The 18,388-nt window shown below is 45.2% G+C and overlaps 1 protein-coding gene across 1 annotated transcript in view; it reads left to right on the top strand.

The window, feature by feature from the left end:
* Positions 1-18,388, top strand: part of LOC122793961 — a gene marked incomplete at its 3' end in the record, with an annotated part of 2,396,194 nt that overhangs the window by 907,854 nt on the left and 1,469,952 nt on the right. Inside the window, 1 exon segment of the mRNA XM_044062016.1 lies at positions 10,774-10,874. Coding sequence (XP_043917951.1) covers positions 10,774-10,874 — 101 coding nt within the window.

Below are 18,388 nucleotides of genomic sequence, written 5' to 3'. Positions count from 1 at the left end.
TCACACTGTTAAGTCCGTCAACAAAAACTTGGCTCCCTGTCCAGAGCCAAACCCCCCCCAGTTACGGTAGCTATTGCAAAATCACACCTCCTCTCTACCCTTATGTTTGCCTCCCCCTGTACTCACTATCCTATCCAAAACTGATCTCAGCAAATTATCAGGATGATGTTCTTCGTGTTTCACTGTTGCAGTCATTACATTAGGGTAATCCTGCTGGCAGGTTGTCCTCAGCCGGCCTGAATTCCAAAGTCTTGGGTCCTGCGTCGGCTGCTGTCAGGTCGTCAGGGGTATAAAAGAAGCAGTCAACACCATTTTCTTCAGTCTTTCTTGCTGCGTGGTGCCCGAAGCAGAAGCAGTTCGCAAGTGCCGGTCGGCGACTCCTGAGATTTTCGTGTTTGAGTTTCAGATCCGAAGTCTTCAATAAAGCCAAGTACCCCGTTGGGGAAACTTTTTTCTTGCTCCAGACCGATGTTAGAAAAAGTTAATTGTATTTCTTGTGGAAAGCCAATACCTCATAAGGATTTTCATTCTTATTGTATTATTTGCCTAGACCCTGATCACAATGTTACTGGTTGTCTGTTTTGTGCTAGATTTAACCAACGCACTATTAAGTGTATGTATAATTTTGCTTTAAACTTTTTTGGACGCCGGTTTAATTATCCTGAAATGTCTGATTGCAGTCAGACTACCGGAGTTTACAAAAAACAAAAAGAAAAACAACCGAGGCCCAAAACCGACTACGAAGCTTCTCCTAAGCCAGTCACCTGTTCTCAGTGAGGCGCTTTTGCAGCCCCTGACGCCCGCTACTTGAGTCGCAGGCCGCTACCGACTCCCATGTGGAGTCAGCCATGCCTCTGGATACTCAAGGTATTGGAGCCTCGGACGCTAATCCCTCAGATGGGTCCGGAGCCGCTGAGCAGGCACCGGCTTCTGAGGGTGTATTCAGACTTAAACATCTTTACATTAAAACAACTTCAGCATCAAAGGCAAAGACTAAAGCACCTTCTAAAGCAAAGAGTCAGACTCAAGAGCCACATGGACAGGCCTCTATGCCCAAAAAACAGATGCTCAAAATGGCCGAAGACTTGATTACCTTGATCAGGGGTTCCCATCCCCCTCCTGATAAGAGGCCTAGGCAAGACACTGACTATGAATCTTCAGATCAGGTTTCTATTTCTTCTGATCAGGAATATTCTCTTCCCCCCTGTGAGGATTCTGATGCTGAAAAATCTATACCTTCAGCATCTCCTCCTGAGAACTATCCCTTTGGGGAAAACTTGCATACCATAAGGGAGCATTTCCACTGGGAGAGCCAAGATTTTTTAGAATCTAAAAAGAGGCTCAGGAATTTTCTCTTACTACCTCAGCACAGGCCTCTAGCTATTCCACCTGTGTTAGACATTGTAGATGTGTTTTCGGAGTCTAGTCTGACCCCTGACTCCTTACCCCCAGCTCCTGTTAAGCCTGACAGATATTACAGGGTTCCTGACTCGCACAAATTTCTTTTTAAAAACCCTGCTGCTGACCCAGAAACTATTTCACAGGGTCCAAAGGGAGTTAAGGCTTCCACTGCAAAAAACCCAACCCCCTCTGACAGGGATTCAAGGGCACTGGATAGATGGAGAAAAAAGGTTTACACATCTGCAACTTTGGCTATAAAGGCCTTAAACTGTCAATTTCATTTGCTTAAGTATCAGCAACATGTCATGGGATTGCTTAAACAGAAAATATTGTTAAATTCTGAATGTGCAGAAAACAAGAAAATGCTGGATTTATTGTATGCAGCAGAACAAGCTGAAAGCATACTTTGCAGTGTGGTTTTGATTCTTTGGAGGCCTCCTGCAGAGCCGCAGTTACGGGTTCTGTAATTAGGAAGCATGATTGGTTAAAGGAACAAAATCTGCCTGGTTAAATTACTAGATGCACCTTTGCAGCGTGATACTTTGTTTGGTGTTTGGCAGAAGAGGTGTTAAAGAAAATGGAAAACAAAGCTAAATCTATGCAAACTGTCAAAGAATTTTTACAAGTACAGCCACCCAGGTTTAGTAGACACTGGCCTACAAAAAATTGGTCCTTTCCTGTCAGACCTCAAAGGGGTAGAACCAGATGCCCTAGGGGTAGATCCCAAGCGCAAGGTTCTTAAAGGCCCGAGCAATGGGGTGCTTCTACCTCCAGAGCTGGAGAAGATAGATCACAAACATACAGAAAACAGTCCCACTGGCTTCCCCCTGCCTGCACCAAGCACTTATCTTCTGGCAGCACCCTTAGGGGGAAAATTAGCACTTTTTGCTGAAAATTGGCACATCATAACCCATGACATTTGGGTTCTAAACAGTGTCACAAGGATACAAGTTCCATTTCCATACTATGCCAAAGGCAAACGGATGGCCAGATCTGCCAAAAAATCAATGGGCAGAGGCGCAAAAACAAGTCTCATCCCCCATGGACATGGGGGCCATTCAACAAGTACCAGAGCAAGAGTAGGGACAAGGATTTTACTCAAGACTGTTCTTGGTGCCCAGAAAGGACAAGGCCTGGAGGCTGATACTGGAACTATCTATTCTGAGCACTTTCCTGGATATTCCAAAATTAAAAAAATGTTGACTTTGCAGCAGCTTCTGCCCATGTTGGGCAAGAATACTTGGCTTGTGACTTTAGACCTAAAATAGACATACCTGCATGTTCCAATTAGACAATCATGCACACGATACCTAAGATTCAAGGCTGGTTCAATGCACTACCAATTCTCTGCACTGCCCTTTGGCCTATCTACTGCGCCCAGGGTCTTTACAAAGTGCCTGGCACCAGTAATTGCATTCTGCAGACAAAGAGGAATACAAATATATCCTTACTTGGACGACTGTCTCATTCAAGCAGAGAACAAGGACATTCTTCAACATCTGGCTTTTGTGAAAAGACTTCTATCATGCCTAGGGTACACAGTCAACAAAAAGAAATCAAAACTAGTACCTTCATAACAGATAACATTCCTAGGTGCAAGCTTGAATACAACTGCCCAGATGGCTTCTCATGCCAAACAAATAAAGGCAACTGACTACCTATTTCAAAATGCTGGCAACAAAGGCCCAGTTATCTGCAAGAAAAATTCTGCAGGCTTTGGGCGTCATGGCATCCTGCATCCTACTAATGCCATAAGCAAGACTGCATATGAGGAAACTTCAGTGGTAGCCTGGAAACAGTCATTACTCTCATTCCCTGCCTACAACAAGAGTTTCTGTGGTGGGCAAAGGCTTGTCACCAGAACAAGGGACAGCCATTCACATTACCTCCAGCCAGGCAGAAACTAACAATGGATGCATCAGATTATGCCTGGGGAGCCCACATGGCAGGAAGAGGCATTCAGGGCACATGGTCCTCAAACCAAATGCATCTACATATCAATCAAAAAGAGATGTTAGCTGTTCAAAATGCCCTGACAGCCTTCAAGGACCTACTTCATCCGGGACAACTGCTGATAAAGGCAGACAACACCACGGTGATGTGCTATATAAACCAGCAGGGGGTACACACTCTTACCCCCTTTGCAGACTAGCCATGACCTTGTGGGACACAGCTTTGACTTACCAAGTACATCTGCAGGCACAATTCCTGCCAGAAAAGGAAAATACTCTGGCAGATGAACTAAGCAGAAACCTCATAGATCCCCACGAGTGGCAGCTAGATCCACAAGTCTTTTGCATAACAAGGAAATGGGGATGACCGGACATGGATCTATTTTCCTCCTTTCTCAATTAGCAACTAAAAAGATTCTGCACAAGGACATATCACAGACGAGCATGGAAAGTGGACGCCCTATCTTTCAGCTGGAAAAAACGATTAGTATATGCCTTTCCTCTACTACCTTAACTCCCCAAGGTGCTCCTAAAGGTCAGACAGGAGAAGCCAAAGATGATACTGATTGCCCCAGACTGGCCACGCCAGTACTGGTATCCAATACTAAGGAATTTATCTGTATACCCGGCTTGGACCTTACCTCAAATACCTCGACTACTGTCCCAGCAAAACAATCAGATCCTGCACAGCCAACTCAGGGCGTTAAACTTGGCAGCATGGCTGATAATTTAGACATACAAAAAACACCGCTCAGTAAAGCTGTGATGGATGTCATTCTGGAAGCCAGAAGGCCTAGTACTAGAAAGTCTTATGCTGGAAAATGGAAGTGATTCTGTGCCTGGAACCAAGCACAAGGAACTGATACAGCAGTACCAAATATTCCTCAGATTTTGCAATACTTAACTAAGATGCTGGACAAAGGCCTATCTTTTTCATGTATTAAAATTCATGCCTCTGCCATTTCGGCTCATTACAATACAGAGCCACCACTTTTTTCTCACCCTTTATTTAGGGCAGTACCTCAGAGGAGCCAAAAATTTAAGGCCCCAAGAAGACTACTAATACCTGCATGGGACCTCAACTATGTCTTGGAAAAGCTCACTCTGCCTCCTTTTGAGCCAGCTGCTACAGCTGATATGAAGTTTTTATCTTGGAAAACAGCTCTGCTCTTAGCAGTTACTTCTGCAGGATGAGTTTCAGAGCTACAGGCACTCATGGCTGTTGAACCTTTCATCATTTTTCATCCAGACAGTCTCCCTGAGGACAAACCCAACATTTATGCCTAAAGTAGTGTCCAGTGTAGCTCTTGATCAAGCCATCCATCTGCCTCCCTTTTACCCAAATCCACAGAACAGGGGGGAGAGAATTCTGCACTTTGGATGTACACAGACAGCTTAGATTCTACTTGGACAGAACAAAAGCTTTCAGGAAAACAGAGCAATTACTAGTGGTATATGCTGCAGGATCACAAGGAAAGCCTATCTCCTGAGTGGTTAGGCCACTGCATTCATTTCTGCTACTTACACCATGGCAAGCTAGTTCCTAAGGGCATTAGGCCTCATTCCACCAGAGCTGCAGCCACCTCAGCTGCCTTTCTCAGGGGAGTACCTACCACAGGCATTTTAGAGGCGGCTACCTGGAGTTCAGTGCACACTTTTACAAAGCATTATCATCTGCCACTCTACTCTAAATCCAGGGCAGGCTTTGCCACTGCAGTTCTGCAGGGCCACATAGCCGCTCCTACTGCTGTCTAGTTCCAGCTTCCCAACCATAGCTTTTGGACTCTACCCAAATGCAATGACTGCAACAGTGAAACACGAAGAACATAGTACAGTTGTGTATACTTACCATAAATGTAGATGTTAGTGTGTGTTCACTGTTGCAGTCCAGGTTACCCACCCGCCTTCCCCCTTTTTTTCTTTTGGATCTTCTCTTTCCTTACTTGATTTATACCTATGTGATGTATTTGCTTGTAGATGAAGGTAAAATTTATATTGATGTATTTCTGAAAATATACATAAAGTTTGGCTACCCTTTTTGGGGGCACCTGACATCTGTGGCAAGAAAAACTGTAGAAAATGGCGTCTGCTGCTTCTTTTATACCCCTGACGACCTGACGTCAGGGAAGGGGTGACAGCAGCTGATGCAGGACCCAAGACTTTGGAATTCATACCGGCTGAGGGCAACCTGCCAGCAGGATTACCCTAATGTAATGACTGCAACAGTGAATACACTCGAACATCTGCATTTATGGTAAGTGTACACTGTACTTTACAGTCATATAGCCAGATTCAGTACAGACATGGCTTTTAGGACCCACGATTGCCAGAACCTCAAAGCACTGTGATGGTTAGAGTGTCCATACCCTTCTACAGTTCAACCAGCTTATAGTAGCGCATAAAATACTCCTCAACTTGATAACACCCTTGCCCTCAAAAATATTCTCACCCCTCATAGTGCCCCCAGGCCATTACGCTCAGCTGATAAACTAATGATACTGACCCAAAAATCCCCACAACTCTGCAGACGCTGTATTTGCCAACTCAACCGGTAAAATCTGGTATCTACTCCCTACTACCATCACCAAGGAAACCTCACTACCCCTATTTAAAAGAGAACTCAAAATACCTTGCATCTCATTGGCTGTGCTCTTGTTCTAAACCTAACAACTTCACTAATACATGTCTTGCTACCCAACCTGCTGTTTAGCCAAGTTATCTATGCCTCATAGCATTTGAATGTCTAAGCATTGTGAATTGTGAGATCTGATTGTATTCTTTGTTCAAATTTTCTGATACGTCTTTGCCAATCAGATGCAAGACTGCACATTGTGTATATTGATATTTGCCTGTTTTGTTTGTCTATATTTTTCTAAACATGTCTGCCCGAGTTCATCATTCAGTAATGTGTGTGTATTGTCTCTTTTTTGGTATGTGGAGTTTTTCTCCCTGGGCCTCTGCTGAAAATGGACATGTATCCAGTCAGACTGTCCTGATCAACAAATTGTAAAATAAAGGCTTAGAAGACTTAATGCATTCTGCAAACCAAGTTGGTAAACCTACTTTGCAGTGCGGTTTTGATGCCTTAGAAGATTCTTGCAGGGCTGCTGTCACTGGGTCTGTTCTGAGAAGGCATGCCTGGCTGAAGGATCAAATCTTGCCAGACCATGTCAAGGCAAAATTACTTGATATTCCATTAAACCAAGAATGTTTGTCTCTAAAGCAGAAGTTGTTCTTAAAAGATGGAGGAAAAAGCTAAATCCATGCAAACTGTTAAAGATTTCTTACAGGTACAGCCACCTAGATTCAGTAGGCATTGGCCTTCAAAAAACTGGTCCTTTCCAGTTTCTTCCAGACCACCTCAGCCCAAACCCAGGGGCAACAGACCACAAAGACTACAGTCTCAGGGTATGCACAGATCTAAACAATGAAGTGCTACCTACTCAAAAACTGGGAGCGGTAAGCCACCCCCCTATGGAATAAGTTCGCAATGACTTGTCCTTAAGCCTTCCCAGCCATGCTGAAGTACTGGCACCCCTAGGAGGAAAACTCGCCCTGCATGCAGAAAACTGGGAGTATATTACCCAGGACTGATGGGTCTTGAACATTGTATCACAGGGATACAGATTCTATTTCTACTCTCTGCCAACCCCAAGCAGTTTACCAGACCTTCCTCCAAAACCAGTGGACAGAGGCCCAAAAGTAAGTACTTTCTCTTGTCAGTATCAGGGCTATTCAACCTGGGCCAACAAGGCAAAGTGGACAGGGCTTCTACTCCAGGCTGGTCCTGGTGCCCAGGAAAGAGAACTCTTGGCGTCCTATTCTAGATCTGTCATCCGTAATCACCTTCCTGGTGGTACCAAAATTCAAAATGCTTACACTCCAGCAGCTCCTTCCTATGCTAGCCAGTGACTCCTAGCTAGTCACCCTAGACTTAAAAGAAGCTTATCTGCACATCTCCATAAGGGAATCTTGCAGGAAATAACTACGTTTCAGGGCAGGCTCTATGCATTGTCAGTTCTCTGCACTTCTCTTTGGCTTATCTACTGCACCCAGGGTATTCACAAAGTGCCTGGCTCCAGCCATTGCTTACTGCAGGCAGAGAAATATTTAAATTTACCCATACTTGGATGATTGCCTGATTCAGGCGGAGAGTCAAGAATTGCTACTTCAGCACCTGATGTTTGTAAAGAGACTCCTAACTTCTCTGGGGTATACCATCAACAAAAATAAATCGCATCTGGTACCCAGCCAAAAGATCGTCTTCCTGGGAGCAAGCTTGAACACAATTTCCCAGATGGCATTCCTCACTCCAGAAAAGCATGTTTATTTGACAACTTATTTCAAACTACTGGCCTCCCAAACCAAGCTGTCTGCAAGAAAAATACTGCAAGCCCTAGGATTCATGACCTTGTGTATTCTTCTGATTCCATATACAAGACTCCATATGAGGAAACTTCGGTGGTACTTAAAAAGTCTCTGGTGTCAACATTCCCAGGACCTGGAAACAGTAATTCTTATCATTCCCTAAGAACAGTGTCTTTGATGGGCAGAGGCTTGCAACCACAACAACGGACTCCCTTTCTCAGAACCACCCACCGTCCAAACTCTTGACAACAGACTCATCAGACTATGCACGGGGGGGGGGGCTCACATGGCAGGCAAATGCATTCAAGGCAGATGGAGCCCAGGACAAATTCACCTGCATATCAATCAAAAAAAATGTTAGCTGTACAGAATGCACTGACAGCCTTCAAATAACTTATCCTGTCAGGTCAACTCCTGATAAAGACGGACAACACCACAGTTATGTGGTACATAAACAAGCAGGGGGAACTCATTCCTACCCACGATGCAGGTTAGCCATGGCTCTGTGGAACACAGCCTTAAGCAACCAAGTGCACCTGCAAGCACAATTCCTGCCAGGCAAACAAAATTCACTGACTGGCGACTTAAGCAGAAATCTAATGAACCCACACAAGTGGAAACTGGAACTAAATTAATTCAAACTTCTAATACACAGGTGGGGGACACCAGAGGTGGACCTCTGTGTCCCCCCAAAACCATCAGCTAAACAAATTTTTCACCAGAATTCCCCACAGCCAAGCTTGGAAAGTGGATGCCCTATCCTTCACATAGGAAAAAGTCTCTGTGCCTTTCCCTCTCTTCCCCTCCTTCCAAGAGTTCTCCTCAGGATCAAACAGGACAGGCCAAGGACAATCCTTATTGCACCAGAGTGGCCAAGCCAGCACTGGTACCCACTCCTATGCAGTCTGACAGCAGTGCCACCCTGGCATCTACATCAGACCCCCCCCCTCTGCTGTCCCAGCAGGAGGGACAGATTTTGCATCCTCAGCTGCAAACCCTGAACCTGGCAGCCTGACTTCTTCCCTGAATACATCACCAGCAACCCTCAGCAAACAGGTGCTGGATGTTATCCTTGAGGCCAGGAGGCCCAGTACTAGGAAATCCTATTCAGAAAAGTGGAATAGATACTGTTCTGGGAGCTGGTCTCAAGGGAAGTACACGGTCATGCCCTTCTTGCCTCAAGTCCTAGACTAGAGCTGCTCCACAAAGGCCTAACCTTCTCATCAATTAAGATTCATGTCTCTGAGCCACCCCTCTTCTCTCACCCTCTGATCAAACAGTTCCTGAGAGGAGCTAACAATTTAAGACCCCCAAGGAGAGCTTCCACTCCTGCCTGGGACCTTAACTTTGTACTAGAGAAGCTCACTCTTCCCCCATTTGAGCCTGCTGCTACAGCAGAGTTAAAATTCCTCTCTTGGAAAACAGCCTTACTGCTAGCAATCACTTCAGCAAGAAGAGTGTTTGAGTTACAGGCCCTTATGGCTGTGGAACCCTTCATTATCGTCCATGCGTGCAGGGTTTCCCCTCCCATCTTTTATTCCCAAGGTGGTATCCAGTTTGGTTTAAACCAATCCATCCATTTGCCAACCTTTTTTCCTAATCCTCAGAATAAAGGGGAAAGTATCCTGCACTCCTTTGACATGCGCAGACGGCTCAGGTTCTACCTTGACATGACTAAACCTTTCAGAAAATCTGACCAGCTGCTAGTCAGCTTTGCTACATAAGCAGAGGACAAGGCCATTTTGGAACAAACCATTTCTAAATGGATAGGACACTGCATCCATTTCTGCTACAAACACCATGGAAAACCTAACCCACAGGGGATCAGGCCTCATTCCACTAGCGCTACCTCAACCTCTGCAGCTTTTCTCAGGGGAGTCCCTACCAGAGACATCCTGGAAGCTGCAACCTGAAGTTATGTACACACCTTCACCAAGCATTACCACTTACCTATCTTTTCTAAATCCAGAGCTGGATTTGCCACAGCAGTCTTAAGGCCTGCTAGCCAGCCCTACTACTACTTGGCTGCCTCCACCCTTCTTCAGCTTTGGGAATCAATCCAAGTGTGATGACTGCAACAGTGAAACACGAAGAACATAGTACAGTTGTGTACATTTACCATAAATGTAGATGTTAGTGTGTTCACTGTTGCAGTCCTGGTTACCCTCCCTCCAGCCCCCCCTGTCTTTCTACACTTTTTACCTATCCTCTCTTTTGCCCATAATCTTATGGAAATGGTATTTAATTTTTACTGGAGGCATTCCGCACCATTTGATTGCTTCGTATTGTGGGGGCTCCTGACATCTGGGGCAAGAAAAACTGATATAATGACATTGGCTGCATGTTTTATACCCCTGACAACCTGACGTCATGGATGAGGTGACAGCATCCGAAGCAGAAATCCCAAGACTCTGGTATTTGGACCGACTGAGGGCTACCTGCAGGCAGATAACCCAAGTGTGATGACTGCAACAGTGAATATAACATCTACCTTTATGGTAAGTGTACACAAGTGTACTTCTGAATACTGTAACATGGAATAGAAGGTAATCTGTGGTGGTTAGATTTTACACAACTATTCTTTCTTGATGCAGGAAATAAAATTTAACCCAGAGGTGGGTGAAGTTCCTTTGTAATCTCAGAGTTTAGGGACTTGGGGGTTGGTTAGTGGCATAGAATGACTTTTTATAAGAACATTCCTGCTTTTGTACTGTATGTGTTTTTTTTTTTCTCTCTAATTTTCTTTTATTGGCTGCTGCTTCCACATTTGTGGTGATGATGTATGCATACCTTTGCTTTCTGTCTAAAATGTCAGCTGTATTTACACAGAATCGGTCTGTCTTCTTTTATAGTATTCATTTTGTCCAGCTAGGAACCATCACTGGCGCTGTTCTTCTGTAGTCATTTGAATGTTCTAACTTGGGTCCTGGCAAATTTCAAGTGTTGATGTGACAACTGCACTCTTCTTAAAAATAAATTGCTATTGTCAGTAATGCATTCCTTTATCAAATCATTTTTAATTTACTAATATTGTTTCCTTTGTATGTTTCAGATTCAGGTGAATAAGATATGTCAAACTGAAGATCTGAAATGCTGCTTGAAAAAGAACATCAGAGAAGAATCATTTTCTTTGGTCTCTAAGGGTTTACAAAGGTGTGTAGCATTTTTTTTTAAATTATTTTTGGTGTAATGGACCTATGCACGACTTTTGAAGGATTTTAGAAAGTGGCTGTGAAAAGGGAAATTTCAACAGTTATGTGACACCCCAGCTCCGTGTAAAAATAAGAAAAGGGTATGATTATATAAAAATGTTAGTACTATTTCACACTGAGGGTTATTCCCATCTTTCTGAGTTAGTGTAATTTAATGCCTTGTTAGCTTACATGTGTGAAGGGCTTGTTGAATTATTAAACTGAAGGATAAAAAGTGCAAGGAACTAAAAATCCCTCTAGGGTATTGAGGGTTTGCTTCATATGAAGGTCATTTGTCAAAGCATACTTGAAGTCCCAGCTGATCATGTGGCAAAAATGTTGAGAGAGCAGAGCAGAAGAGAGGACTGGTAACATGGACTCAATTTGCAGGACATTGTTTTTGCTTAGCGCAGGCACTCTGCACCCTCCTCTCTTTTTAGTGGCGCTGCCACCACTTTCTATTTGTACATAACAAACACCTCCACATTGTGGTATAAAGAATAAAATGTGGTAGTCCATCTTCAGTATTTTCCTGTTGTGTTGTACTCTAATCAATACAGAATATCCTTCCTTAGATCACTATTTCAGTTGCCCAAACTGATGGGTTATTTTACCAGTTAAACCTGGATGTTTGGCCTGTGTGCCAAAGCCTTCCACGGAGCCATATATCTGACGTATGACCCAAGTCCGCAGGCATAAGGGTACATAAGCAGATTTAAGAGCTTGAAAACCTGAGACTATCTTGCCATCAGCCCAGTTGCAGGTCTGACGTCTGTTCTGTTCAGTGTATGGTTGTTGGTATATTGTGCCTTCACTGGTTTTGATAAGTGGCCCTGATGGAGAACCTTCCTTGTTTTTTCTTAAGTCATGATGTTTTCACTTCTATTCGATGTTGGCTAGAAGAGGAAGTGCAATTTTAGTAGGCATATTCTTTATAAGAATCTCCACTGCTAGTAACTCTTTGACCTAGGGGCAGAGCACAATTATAAAAACTACAGTATCTGCAAGTCTTTTTTTCTTTCTTCCTTAACACTTTGAGACTCCGCATCTGAAGTGCCTTGCTCAAGCTAAAATGGCAGATCCTTCCACTTCTGACATCCTGCCTATCCAGAAGAACTTTAAGCCTTAAGTCTGATCCTTGACTGACCAGACTCCTATATACCTGCTGAAGTTTCTGAACCTGTGATATATTCGACTGTTTCTTAGGCTCACTACTGTGACTCCACTGGAGGCCTTTATGGTGCCTGATTCATGAACGTCTGCTGTGACGTTTAATCCAAATTATCAGTGTCCCCATTTTCTTTCCTGAACCCAAGAATGAGGGACAAAAGATGTATAATTTGGTTGTCCACATACATCTCTGTTATCGACAGAACTAAAGCTTTCAGATCAGTTCATTTCCTGTGAAGCTTGGAAGGATAGGCAACCTGCATCAAAGCAGACTATTTCCCAATAGTTGTCTAAGGCAATTTCCTTTTGTTATACTTAACCACAAGAGAGCTATTCCAGACTAACCATTACCTGTCAGAAGTTGAAGGGTAAATTGAAGATGCTGCAGAAGAATGCCTGGGTAGAGAGCCTGGATCAGGAGGTTATCCAGGTGTCACTAGTCTTATGTTCATTAAGACTGAGGCTTGGGTGTTTAGTTTATTGTATACAAACACAATAAGGATGGATGGCAGGAACTTTAAAGTTAAACTATCTAACTACATATTTGCATGCTGTCACTCTGGCTGCTCACTCAAAAATGACACTCTTGTTTGCATGTGCTCAGTACTTATATGCACGTGCTTACTTACTGAAAAGCTTCTTAAAGGTATATCACACACACTGATTTATATCTTTCCCCTTACTGAGCTGTCTCATAAACAGTGACATTTCAATAGGCATGCAATTATACAGACACTAATAAAGAAAAAGTTATGTTCAAGTTGCAATGTATCTGGAGCTAGGTTTCGAGATGCGATCTAATCTTGTGACATAATAGTTAGGACTAGGTTTAGCAACAGGGATAGTTATTGGCGAATGTTCTGCTTGAGGAGCCAAAGGGATTTTCTCAAGAACGAGGACTGCTGACAAAATGTCTTCTGGAACATGAACATTGGATAAGACACACTGAGAACTAAAGTCTTTGTCACAGGCAAGATGCCTAACACTGGTTCGGACACTGGTAACAAATGCTTCTGATTTCGTCTGAATTCCATCCCTTGTGATTCCATAATGTATGAACTTGGCTCTTGACAAACTTTTCACAAATCTGATGCGAATAAAACCTTTTGATATCTGTGTCCTCACTATCACCCCTTTTCATAAAGAACGAAGAGATTTGCTGGTTTTATCATAGTAAGACTTGTGGGACAAATGCTTCTTCAAGAGTTGGGCTTTTACTGCTTTGTTAGCACGTGGAACCAAAAATTGCTGCTGATTGGAAATGTGGATGTTAAGTTGTGTATCTCACCTTCTTTCTTGCTGGTTGGGATTGGAGCCGATCCTCAGCTCCGACTCTGCCATCTTCTATAGCTCGAGAGCGGTTTACTGGCTCAAGGCTACCCCTTATCCCATGATGCCTAGAGTTAGCTACCCAGATCTCGTTTGCCGCTTCAGCTGCGAGGTGTCGTTTTTCTGGCTCAGGCTTGTATAAAGTTTCTTTATAGAACTTTTTTACTAGGAAGTCTTTTTCCTAGGGGTTATTTTTAACTTTTAGTCTTATTTTTGTTGTGTTAGCTAAGTGTGTATTTGTAGCTTCCTTCCCTTCCTTGTAGAACTCGTTTAATTTAGTGAGTCCCCCCCCCCTATTCTTTTCTTGTTAGGTTAGCTATTTAAGTTAGAGGCTTTCCTATCAAAAAAAAAACTTTAGCTTTAGTCTGTAGTATACTGTGTTTTTCTGTAGACCGTATTTTGATTTGTTAGCTATTGTTGTATTTCTTGTTACAGGATGTCAAAAGAATCCAAAGTGTCTGGGTTCAAGAAGTGTGACTCATGCTGTCAGAAAATGTCTCTGACAGATGGGCACACTTCTTGCGTCTATTGTTTAGGCACTGTGCACCTGCACGACTCTTGTTCTGTCTGCCATGCATTTAGTCCAAGAGTTCTGCAGGAGCGTAAGAATAAGCTTATTCTTAGAGGTCTTTTAAAGCCCGAGGATTTACCGGCCAAGACTCAGCCTGTGAAATCCCCTAAATCTACCAAGCCATCGGCTCCAAGTTCAGAGCCGTCTTTGGTTGCGACTTTACCTGCTACTTCGGTTCTGGCTGGAACCGATAAGACTATCTCCCCATCGGCTCCATCAGAAACTTCCACAAGAGGCTGAGGTCCCCTTCTTTGGAATCAATACATTCGGCTCCTCGGTCTCCCTTGCTTCAGGGTAAGCGCAGTCACAGATCCTCACTCCTCTCGATCCTCTAGGCTGTCGGATCACGATGTGGAGAGAGTGGTCAGTAAGTTGCTAAAGTCACAGGCACTTGCCAAGATGTTGTCCAGCCCTCAACAGGTGTCTTTTCCGTCCACTTCTATCGATGTTCCTTCTCCGACTCCATTGAGCTCTGAGCCTGAGTTCGTTGGGATTAGAGTAGTGGAACCATTGGCTCTGATAACTATCTCCTTCGGTTCTGTCGTCAGCTCCGATTCCCTCGATGGTGCTGTCAGTCAAGGGATCTGGGCACCGGGGCTCCCTCGGCGGCTCCGAGGGGGTGAGTGGCATCGGACCCTTGTCCGACCCCATTCTCCCTCTCAGAGCTTCGGCGCAGGTGAGCTCTGTTCCTACATCGGCCTCTGAGCTGTCTCCCTCGGTGCGGAGAAGGGTTCTGATTTCCTCGGAACCGGAGCCTTCTCTGCATCGTGGCAGGGACGCTTTCGATGTCATGAGGAGTGTGCTGGCCACTGAGTCAGCTCCACTATCGGCCCCACCGGCTCCGTCCCCTGTAGTGCCTGTGCCAACCTCTGCTCCTCCTCCTCCAGACTCCAAGCATGGGGAACTGGTGCTCCAGGGCATCCCATTGGATGTTTCCTCTTCTTTCGAGGCCTCCCCTGATCATTCAGAGGAGCCCCCTCGTAAGAAGTGCAAGAGGAAGTACATCGACTCCCCTGAGTCTGTCACTTCTGATAGACTTAGATGATTCGGAAGGGTCCCCGAGATCGCCCTCTGAAGAGGTTTCCTTTTCAGACATCCTAGAAATGCTTAAGCAGAGGAGGAACTGGAATCCCCTAGCCCCTACCGAGGATGAGTTTGTATTCCTGCATGCGTTCGGTTCCCGACCTTCCACCTCCTGGGTTCCTCCGCCTTTCGATCCACTTATGTCAGTGGTGGCTCGAAAGGCTTGGTTAGCTCCGGATACAGTAGAGCCAACTCCGAGGAGGGTTGGGAGAGTGGCCTAATGGTTAAGGTGTTTGCCTTACAAACACAAGGTACGGTGTTTGAATCTCACAAGGGATAGATGGCTAGGCTTAAAATGGCTTGCAAGGGCAGTTATCTTAGTACTAACCTATGGATCACAGCACCCCATGATAAGCAGTTCCTTATCAAAGATGTTCCTGTTGATGCCATGGTGGTAGCAGCAGTCACCAAAAAAAGAGTTAGCGGAGACTTCATCTGTCCATCCTCCTAACAAGGAGTCTAGGACCATGGACAGATACGGGAAGCAAACGTTTGCTTCAGCGACCTTTTTTATGAGGTCACTGAACTACTTATGCCATTTTACCTGGCTTCAGAGGGATCCCCTTAAAGAGCTCAGAGATACCCTTCAAGATGAGGGAACCCCGTAAAGAGCTCAGAGATACCCTTCAAGATCCATCAGCTGAGGGGACTCTAGCTAAAGTGGCTTCCCAGCTGGCGACGCTTAATTCCTTAGTCAACTCCTCCATGAGGCACATTTCCAATGCAGCCGATAGTGCGAGTAGAGCTGCAGGTATGGGTATGGCCCTTAGGAGGCATGCATGGATTCGGCTGTGTAATTTTGCGGAACCTTTTAGAGCATCATTCACCAATGATGGTTCCTTTCTTTTTGGACCACAGGTGAAAGACACTTTGATTAGGTGTGAGCAAGAAGGCAAGACTTGCTATGGGAGTCCGTTTTTCCACTACTTCTAGACCATACCCCAAGGGTCAGAAGAGTGGTAAAATGTGGTTCCGAAAATCCCAGGGAGCCTCGCCTGGCACACGTAGCGATTTTATTCCTCCAGGGGCAGAGGGGGAAGCAGACGCCGCCCTAGCAGCAGAGGGGTCCGCAGAACCAGGGCAACAGAGAATCTTTCTCTTATAAGCCCTTTCAGCATCCCTGAGTGGTTTCCCGATTGCCCGCCTCTGGAGGCAGTCGGTGGAAGACTTTCATTGTACCCAATACTTGCCAAAATTTAACGCAAGACAAATGGGTACGGTCCATTAGATCCGGAGGTTACAAAATTCCCTTCTCTCAACCCCCCCTTACCGTCAAGGAAATCCCTTCCAGATGTTCCACCCAATCTGAGGGACCCAAGCAGTCATAGAAGTTTCAAAACTGCTAGAAAACAGAGTCATCCAGGAAGTCCCGGCAGACCAGCACTGATCTGGAACTTACTCAAGGTTCTTTGCGGTACCAAAAAAAGACAGGGGACTGGAGACCGATTCTGGATCTCAGCAGACTAAACAGGTCTGTTCAAAGAACAAAGTTTTGGATGGTCACACTACAGTCCATTCTACCCTTTCTGGGTCAGGACAATTGGATGTGCTCCATAGATCTTCAGGATGCGTACTACCATATCAAAATGGACAGGCGTTCCAGGAGATTTCTTCGCTTCCGGCTGGGAGACTGTCATTACCAGTTCAGAGCTCTGCCCTTTGGTCTCACCACAGCCCCCAGGGTGTTCACCAAATGTATGGTAGTGGTCACGGCTCACCTGAGACGTCTAGTATTCCAGGTGTTTCCATATCTAGACGACTGGCTCCTCACTGCTACTACCAGGCATCAGCTTATTCAAACCAGGGACTTTCACAATCTGCTCTCAGCTAGGCATTACAATAAACTTCGAAAAATCTGCCTTGTTGCCCTGTCAATCTATCACTTATATAAGATCAGACTTAGACACAAGGAACATGTCTGCAAAGCTGCCTCCAGAAAGGGTGTCTACAATTCATCGGCAAGTACAAATTCTAATGTAGAGCAAAAGAATCCAAGTCAGGTTCGTCCTTCAAACTCTGGGTTCCATAGCAGCGGCAATTCTTCTTATCCCACTGGCCCGTTTTCACATGAGGATCCTTCAGTGTCTTCTGTTCACACAGTGGTCTTTCCAACAGCTGCCCATGTCTCAGATGATCATGATTACCGAAGCATGCAAAAGGCACCTTTCCTAGTGGATGGGTCTCCCCACTAGTGACTCAGGGCAGACCCTTCATTCAGCCCAGCCCCCCCCCCCGGTTGCCACAGTGACCACAGACGCCTCCCTGATAAGGGTGGGGGGGGGGGCATCATCAGGGCAGGACACTCCAAGGCACTTGGCAGCCTCACGGCTACCATCTGTGTATAATCGTCCTAGAAATGAGAGCCGTGCTCCTAGCGTTGCAAGCTCTTCAGGACTCTCTCCCTTCTGGGACCATTGCAATTCAAACGGACAACATGTCAGTGGTGTGGTTCATCAACAAGCAGGGTGGAACCAGGTCCTATCCCCTATGTCGAGAAGCACTCAGACTCTGGCAGTGGATGATTTCCTCCCAGCGATTTCTGATTGCGACGCACATCCCTGGGAGGTCCAGCATCATAGCGGACAGGCTCAGCAGAGCTATTCTCATGTCTCACGAGTGGTCTCTGAATCAGGAAGTTGCAGATCTTATCTTCCGCAAATGGGGACAGCCTTGCTGCGATCTTTTTTCCACCCCCTTCAACAGCAAATGCAGTAACTACTTCTCCCTTCTTCCGCTTCCAGGTCACTCACCCAGAGACGCTCTAGTCCACGATTGACCTCAGGGACTTCTTTATGCCTTTACCCATTTCCAAAACTCATACAGAAAGCAATATCGTTAGGCTGTAAAATGATCCTCATTGCCCCCTACTGGCCTCGACGGATATGGTTTCTGTTCCTGCACCATTACCTTCTCGATCAGCCCTGGACTCTGGATCAGATTCCAGACCTACTGATTCATCAGTCAGGTGGTCTGCATCAGTCCCTCCAAACACTCCAGCTCACAGCTTGGTTGCTCCACTTCCAACCTTAGCCAGGCTTCCTAGCATTTCTCCGGCCGTATGTGAGATTGTCTCCTCTCACAAGTCCACAACTAGAAAAACTTATGCTAGCAAATGGAAACGTTTTTCTTGATGGGCAGAGGCTAGGAACGTAGATCCCTTTTCAGCCCCAGTCCACGAAATTTTGGAACTCCTAGCACAACCTTTTCATTTTGGGTCCGCTTCTGCTACAATCAGGGTTCAATTGGCGGCCATTTCTAACTTTCATGTTGGGTTATCAAATTCAAACATAGTCTCATAAGCTCTGTAAAGCTTTTTTAAGAGG

The sequence above is a fragment of the Protopterus annectens genome, chromosome 2.part1 (assembly GCF_019279795.1).
Source record: "Protopterus annectens isolate FY-2018-M chromosome 2.part1, PAN1.0, whole genome shotgun sequence".
NCBI classification, from domain to species: domain Eukaryota; kingdom Metazoa; phylum Chordata; order Ceratodontiformes; family Protopteridae; genus Protopterus; species Protopterus annectens.
Note: the sequence above shows the minus strand (reverse complement) of the source record. Positions and strands in the feature narration are given on the sequence as shown.